The sequence below is a fragment of the Mus pahari genome, chromosome 7 (assembly GCF_900095145.1).
Source record: "Mus pahari chromosome 7, PAHARI_EIJ_v1.1, whole genome shotgun sequence".
Taxonomy (NCBI): Eukaryota; Metazoa; Chordata; class Mammalia; order Rodentia; family Muridae; genus Mus; species Mus pahari.
In genome coordinates this window covers 107215540-107223343 of record NC_034596.1, presented here as the reverse complement: position 1 = coordinate 107223343, position 7804 = coordinate 107215540, and the positions used below count along the sequence as shown (strand labels likewise).

General features: G+C 55.7%; 1 protein-coding gene across 1 annotated transcript; it reads right to left on the bottom strand.

The window, feature by feature from the left end:
- Positions 1 to 868: 868 nt before the first annotated feature.
- Positions 869 to 4492, bottom strand: Tmem121 (transmembrane protein 121). Its single transcript, XM_021202263.2, has 2 exons — positions 4433 to 4492; positions 869 to 2410 (listed from the first exon to the last, which is right to left on the bottom strand). The coding sequence occupies exon 2, from the start codon at positions 2223 to 2225 to the stop codon at positions 1269 to 1271; it is 957 nt and encodes a 318-aa protein (XP_021057922.1). The 5' UTR covers positions 2226 to 2410; positions 4433 to 4492; the 3' UTR covers positions 869 to 1268.
- Positions 4493 to 7804: the final 3312 nt, after the last annotated feature.

The following is a 7804-nucleotide window of genomic DNA, read 5'->3' as shown; positions in this document are numbered from 1 at the left end:
GGATCTACATTCCTCTACAACCAGTGATACACTGGACAGCACAGCAAAACCCTTGCTCCGGATCGCAGGGGCGTGGATCCTCGCTTCAGGGAAGATGAATGTAAGGGATCGGGCAATGCAGTGAGCACTGGCCTGGCAGGCCATAGGTCTGCGTGGCACTGCAGATGCCGGGTCAGGAATCTATGTAACCATCACCTCTCACAGGTAAGGCTCCTCAAACAGCCTCATGAAGGTCCTTCCCCCAGGTGCCACAGAGAGACACTCCAAGGTCTGGTGAATTCAGTCACCACAGATGCAGGGTAGAGGTCAGGGAGACCACCTGCAGACAGACTTCAGGGCCTCTGCGCTGGGCCAGGGCACTGCGGGACTGGTCAGTGTCTGGGGCAGGGCCAGGCTGGGTGACATAAGGCCAGATTGCTCTTCTGGCTGAGGCTGTATGCAGCTTCAACTCAGGAACAAGGCTGGCACCTGATCCTATGGGACACTGACAGTCCTGAGCCCGAGTCCCCCACAGGCAGAGCAAGTTTGCACACAAAGGGGGTGGAGGTGCAGGGCTCTTCTGAACCTGAGTTGGGCAGGGATGGGAGGCCTGGGAGGCTGTGGAGAGGTGGAATGGGAGGAGAAGGAGGTCAAGGTACCTCAGTAAAAGCAGATTCTGTGGGGACAGTCACAGTGGGGTAGGAGAAAAGAGGGTGTCTCTGACACGGGGCCACAATGGACCACCTGGAGAAGAGGCCCCACAAATACCTGTTTGTTCCAGAAGTACCTGGCTGGCTGCCCCATGGCCACCAGCACTCACCAGTCCTTGCCACTCTGGCCAGCTGTTAGACAGGGGACTCATGAGACAGGAAGAATAGCCAGGCTTTGAGTACAAAACTGTAAACACAAGTCTTTAAAATGACAGAGGTCTCCTTGGCCCCAAACTCTGAGCCAGAGGCCCCTACCATAGGTCCAGATCTCCTGGAACACTGCCCGCCCTCCCACCCCGGCAGCCCCGCATCAGGCGGGGATTGAGCCATCTCCACTCAAGACCAGGCCTCACCAGCTGCCTTTGCATCGAGGCAAGCTAGTGGAGTGGAGGCTGAGAGTCTGTGGTCCGAGAGATTCCTGAGATGAAGAAGCAGACGTGGCCCCAGGCACCGCAGGCACTGCACAGGTATGCACTCACAACACCTGTCCCTAAGGGGAGCCTGCCCCATCCCATCCCATGCAAACCGCGCGCAGTTAGTCCAGCGTCTGTGCGGCCCGCGCGGGGGGGGGGGGCGCTGTCACGTGTCCAGCGCATCACGCGTGGGTGAGGGCCCGTGAGGGCGCACTGGCGGGCCATGCAGTGGTGGAGGAGGCGGCACCGAGTTGCGCTGGGAAGGCGGTGGTTGCAGCTCAAGTGCAAGCGCAGGTGGTGGAAAATCGCGAACCTGGCGACGGTACTCGAGGAACGTGCAGGCCTTGGTGGCCAGTGCCACCACGTTCTTGCCTACGAAGATGGCTGAGACTCGGCTATCGCGGAAGAGTGCCATGTTGGCGGCACGAGCCAGCACAGCCACCACATTGACGGTGGCGAGGCTGAGCACCGGGTACAGCATCATCTTCTGCGGTGCGATGTGCTCCCCTTGCATGCTGACCTCGCTGAGCGCTACGCAGGGCAGCACCAACAGCAGCATATAGCAATAGAAAAAGGTGAGGCCTTCAGCCCACAGTGGCAACCCAGTGCGTGGCGGCTCCCAGAGGTTGGCCTGCATGTCCAGCAGATCTAGCAGATCTAAAGCCACCCAGAAGAGGCGGCCCCGCAGGTCCTCGCGCTTTCGGAAGGTGCGCACATACTCCATGCGGTCTAGTGCCACAAGCAACAGGAACAGGCCTGGCACGCACACAGACAGCAGCAGTGTCAACGCCTTGCGAGCCACTGGGTCGGCCGCTCCGCGCCGCGCAGCCTTGTAGTTCTGAAAGATGAAATAGAGCTTGATCTCCAGCACGAAGATATAGAGGAACCAGAGGATCATAGCGTAGCCACGCTTGGCCGTGCGAACCTCGGCACCCACCCACACGGCCACATAGCGCAGCACCAGCAGGAAGCACACATCGCCTACCAACACAATTATGCACACGCCAATCTTGCGCGGGCCCTGGTTCTGCTCCACCAGGTATGCGTCCATGACAGCCATACTACCCATGATCACCAGCGTGGTCAGGCACACGTGGCGCCGGTCTGGAGGAGGCAGCACCATGGTCAGCGGCCCGGGCTCGGCCCTGGCGCGCGCAGTCCCAAGGCGCCAAGGGACGAGGTCCTGCTGTGTCCCAAAGAGCAGCGGGCCCCGAAGCTCAGCCCTCCGGCATGGCGCAGCGCGGCGGGGCGCGGGGCTTGTCCACTTGCCCGGAGAGCGCTGCTGCTCCCGGCCGGAGAGCTCGGAACCTGGGAAAGACCAAAGACAAGTCTGATTGTGGTGTCCAGTGACACCGAGGTTGGGGCTGGTAGGGCGCACGGCAGCCTTCCCAAGCCTAGCTGTTTCCTGCGCATGGTGCTGTCCCCATGCCGGGTGCGGGAGGCCTCCTTGCACGCACGCACGCGCCGCTGCCAGCACCGGAGACCTGGAAACCCTGAATTGGGCCTCCAGAGGGCGCTGCGGCCCCACCTGAGGGACCGATCTCATTCCCGCCACCGCCTGGAAGGAAATGGAACGGAAGTGGTTTCTCCCTGCCGCCACTCGCATTCTAAATGCCCTGGTGATTTGTCGCGGCTGGACCCACACCTCCCTCTTTCCTAGCTCTGGCAGCCTAAACCACAATGCCCGGGCTGGCGGCTTTAGGCCGCTTCTTTAGAGCTTCAGGGCATCTTCTGGTGATGCGCTGAACTAGGAGCACAAGGAGAACCGAAGACCCAGGTCCCACCCTGGGGACAAGGCACTGAGCAAGTTTTCTGATCCCAGATGGAGGTCATTCAAATCCTGAGATATCCATCCTGCAAGTCCCTCATGCCTATGACTGACTGTTTTGCACCCCCCGCACCCCCCTTTTCTTGTATCCACAGTCAATCGCTCTCCTTCCTTAGGCTAAGGCAAAACAGACTATTCTCTTCCCTGACCCACCACTGCTAGCCATCGCCCGGAGAAGTGATTTCCTCCTGACCACACCTCCTGCTATACCCTCCCTGGCGTAGCACACTTGCACTTTCAGCTCCTCTGATTGCGGGCTTCTGATGCTAAAGCTCCCTCCACCTTCAGGGCCAACCTCAGGAACGCCATCAGCGGGATTTAGTCTCTCCCTATGTTCCTGGCACTGGCTGTCATGTCTGTGGTACTCAGATTGTGCGTCCTAATATCTGAGCCTGTTCACACCACCCAACCCAAAGCCACTTCCAATCAAGGCCTCTCCTCCAAAGCACCTGGCACAAGGGCTCTGTTTACTGTCCTGTCTAGACAAAGACATAAAATTTATTGTCACCCATGACAGCGATGCATTCAACCTGCTCCTGGTGACACCACAGTAACCCTCAAACTCCATCTCGGCTTCTGCCCCTTCCATTCACCCCTGGGGTTCTCACTGAGCTTCTATAAGGTGTTTAGGAGTCATCTGCCCACAGCAGGGCTCCTCCTTGTCAGGTACACCCACTCTCATTCCCACTGGTAGGTACTCCTTTCCCAGGACGCACAGGCTGGACCCACCCCTGCCCACCTGGAACTCCACTGGCTACAGTCAAACACTGAGAATTTCCTTCCTCTTAGTAACTGTCCAGGCCGAATAGCCTGCTGCTGGTCAACCCATTCCATCATCTGCACACCATCGCTCCCTTGCTCAGTCACTGTCAAATGCCAAATGTCACGAGCCCATTGGTAATGGGACAGACCCCAACCGCTAGGAAAGGAGTGCCCGGCCTTCGGGAAGCCAGAACCCAAACCTTACGTCCCCTCCCCCACACTCTGTCCTAGCCATGTTCCCAGAGACCCAGCCCAGGTCCACCTGGCCTGGGTCTCCCACGCCAGGCCCAAATGCCCTAGCAACCCTGCCCCCTGTTCAGACCTCACACAGAGAGAGATTCAGGGCCTCCAAGCCCTCTAAAATGCCTGTCTCTCTCTCACGCTTTGCAAGATATCCTCTTAGCATCTCCAAAGGAGAGGCTGAAGCAAAGGAGGGTCCTCTCCTCCTCAACCACGTTGAGGAGGGTCTAATGGCTCCCAGCAGGTTGCGTTTCAGTTTGTCTTTTCCCACTAAAGGTTTCCCCAGTGGGGCCTGGGCCTGGTCCCGCCGCCATGCAGCTGCCCCTGCCCATCCCACGGCCTGCAGCCTGGGGGCGGGAATAGTATAGGCCCGCTGGCAGTCGCTACCGCTGCCGCTGCCGTTGCCGCCGCCGCCGCCGCCGCCTACCGCCCAGCTCTGCGGACCCGCTCGGCTCAGCCACCCGCCTCCTGCTGTCCCGCCGTTCGCATCCCGCGCTTACCGGGCCGGCCAGATGCAGCGCGCCGGCCGGCCCCGCCGAGCCTCCGCGCCGGGCCCAGGCGCTCCGTGCTGCGCTCCGCCCCCTCCGCCGCCAGCACCGCCTCCGGCCGAGGCCCCACCCCGCGCCCCCTGGACGCCCGGACCCCAGCCAAGAGAGGACCCAGGTCCTAAGGCTGTTACGTAGTACGGGTTGCCATGGCGACAGCTCTGCGCGCTCAGGACAGGTGGCACTAGGTGCCAGACAACCAACCTAGCATCCACCCCAGACCCCGTGGTCAGTCCACTTGGCCTCACACACAGAAAAAAAAAAAAAAAAAAAATCGTCAGAGTTCTCGTCAGTCCGCCTCACACCATGAAATGGCTCTATATGTAGCTCTCCAAGCTCAGACCCTGACAGCCAATAAAGCGATCCTGCTTTCCTGCTTCAGGCAGACCTCTGGACCCGGACCCGCGGAGGTGGCGGGACATAGGGGCGGGACTAAGTGCCCCGCTAGCTAGCTAGCTAGCCGCAATTATACCTCCTGGCCAGACCACAGCAGTGGCTCGCAGGGACACACCTTAGGGCCTAGATCCTAACACTGGAGTTTTATACTCTGGGGGAAAAACCCAGCCGTGAGGCTTTCAATCAGTACAAGGAGGGGCCAAATGGGAGTGCATCGAGGCTCCAGGTTGAGACTTCTCTCCAGGTCCTGTCTTCACTAAGCGACCCATTCCTTACCTGACATCCCAATAGCAGGGCTGCCCTGCTCAGAGGACAACAGGGAGACTAACTGGTTGTCTACACTTCTTCCTCAGAGCTGCAGCTTCACTCTGCAAGCATTGAGGGCAAGGGAGATGAAGGGACTTGAAAGGAGGATCTCCTGTCAGCAGCCTGAACAAGACATTGGGTACACTTGGCGGCCAGCTCTGAGTGATGGATTCTGTTCTGGTGACCCTGAGAAGCTAGACTATCAGGCCATACTGGGTCACCCTCCCGGTGTGTGTGTGTGGGGGGGGGTTCCAAGATGCCCATCATCAGGAGAGAAGACTAAGGAATAGCCTGTAAGACGCCGCCCTGGAACCATATGGGTAGGTGGTCCAGAGTCTTTACGAAGGTCCTTATGAGAAAAAGGCTAGAGGGTCAGGTCAGAGGGTGAGGAGGCTGCACCACCAGAAAGAAGGGGCCAGGGGTCAGGGGCATGGACTTCTGTAGAATCTGATTCAATCAGCACATGGATTCTACAGGGTCTCAGAAAGAAGCAGCCTTGATTCTAGCCTACTGGGGCTTAGGCCTACACCACCACACGAGCAAACTGTGTTGCTTCAAGCACTTGCTACAGCCACAGTAAGAAACCAATGCAATTTCTGACCTGAAGCAATGCCACACAACTCTATCCGGAAAGCTTTGAGGTGCCATCCAAACATAAAAGGCAGTAGAGATCAGCGTTGTGACCACACCTGTAGTTCCAGCTCTCAGGACTGTCATGCAGGAGGTAACGAGCTCAGGACCTAAGTCCAGTATCTTAAAGCATGACAATATAGTGCCTAAAAAATAAATAAGTCAGAGACCTGTGGTCCCAGGTCTAGAGGAGGCCAACATGGTCACACTGACGGAGGGTAGCCCATACAAGGTAGGTCCAGAGGACCTTTCCAGGTTACGCAATTACCAATCCACTCTGACCTGCATAGTCTCTTTTTTTGTTTTGTTTTGGTTTGGTTTTGTTTTTGTTTTTCAAGACAGGGTTTCTCTGTATAGCCCTGGATGTCCTGGAACTCATTTTGTAGACCAGGCTGGCCTCGAACTCAGAAATCCGCCTGCCTCTGCCTCCTGAGTGCTGGGATTAAAGGCGTGCACCACCACGCCTGGCTCACTTTCCTAGCCCGGCCATGACTGTACTCCATTAGATCTCTGGGTGGGATTCAGCTGGCCAGCCTCAGAGCACAACCTGGAAATGTGCAGGGTACAGTCACAAACTATGCTTCTTCGTTCAGAGAACGAAGAGAATCAAAATCAACAGGGCCCAGGGCAGAACAACACTGAAACTTTCAACTACACAGGAGCAGATAGTCAAGCAACACAGACATAAACAAATATAGGTCAGACAGGGGATGCAGGACTGGCTCAGAATGTGGAAAAAATGATGTGATCTACTTACTATGCTAACAGGAATCAAAAAACTACAGGGTTTAATGTACACCTTTAATCCCAGCACTTGAGAGGGAGAGGAAGGGGGTTCTCAGAGTCTGTGTCAGCTTGATCTACATATCAAGTTCCAGGCCAGCCACGGCTATAGAGTGAGACCTTGTCTCAAAAAAACAAGGCAAAACAAAACAAAACAAAAACAATAAAAAACAACAGAACAAAACAAAATCAGAAACAAAAACAACAAACAACAAAAAACAAAACAACATGTCCTCAAATCAAAAGATCCAGCAAAAGTCTGCAGCCAGCAACGAACCAGGACAGAAAGAATGTGCCTGATTCCTAAGTCTAATACAGGGAACCTACAGTAATCAATAACAAAACCACAACCATCATGATGTTCAAGAGTGGCCAAAGGCAGACATGGTAGTGCACGCCTTAATCCCCATGTGGGAAGCGGGGGCATGAGGGTCTGGGGCTCAAGGCCATCCTCAGTGTGGGAAGCGGGGGGGCATGCGGATCTGGGGCTCAAGGCCATCCTCGGTGACATTCTGAGCTTGGGGCCAGACTGGGCTGCTTCTAGCTGTCTCAGAACAAAAGTCTGAATGCTTTGCACCATGGTCAAGAACAGGGTAAAGACATCTACCTCATCTCTCCCTCTTCAACCCCACTCTCAGTCCTGGCCAAAGGGGGGAAAGCTAGAAAGTAAGAAACAGGCATACACTCTAAACTCAGTTTACACGCTAGACTCAGCTCAATGGTGGTTCTCAACCTGTGGGTCATGACCCCTTTGGGGGTCACGAATGAGATAGCTTGCATTTCAGATATTTACAAATGTATAACAGTAGAAAGTTATAGTTATGAAGTAGCATCAAAATAATTTTATGGTTGGGGGGGTCACCATAACAAAAAGAGCTGTATTAAAGGGTCACAGCATGAGCCAGGCTGTGGTGGCCCACGCCTTTAATCCCAGCACCCAGCACTTGAGAGGCAGAGGCAGGCGGATTTCTGAGTTTGAGACCAGCCTGGTCTACAAAGTGAGTTCCAGGACAGCCAGGGCTATACAGAGAAACCCTGTCTCGAAAAACAAAACAAAACAAAAAAAAAAAAGTCACAGCATTAGGAAGGTTGAGAACCACTGGTTTAGAAAGGAAAAATATGTAATTCTCCCTGCTGATAGACAACTTGAAAGTCTATAGAAATCCCAAGTTTCCTCCCCAACAGTCTGGAGTGCTTATAAGCAAGCTTAGC

What these genes read in the sequence shown, in the direction of transcription:
- Tmem121 (XM_021202263.2), bottom strand. Translation starts at nt 2,225, where the DNA reads ATGGTGCTGCCTCCTCCAGACCGGCGCCACGTGTGCCTGACCACGCTG.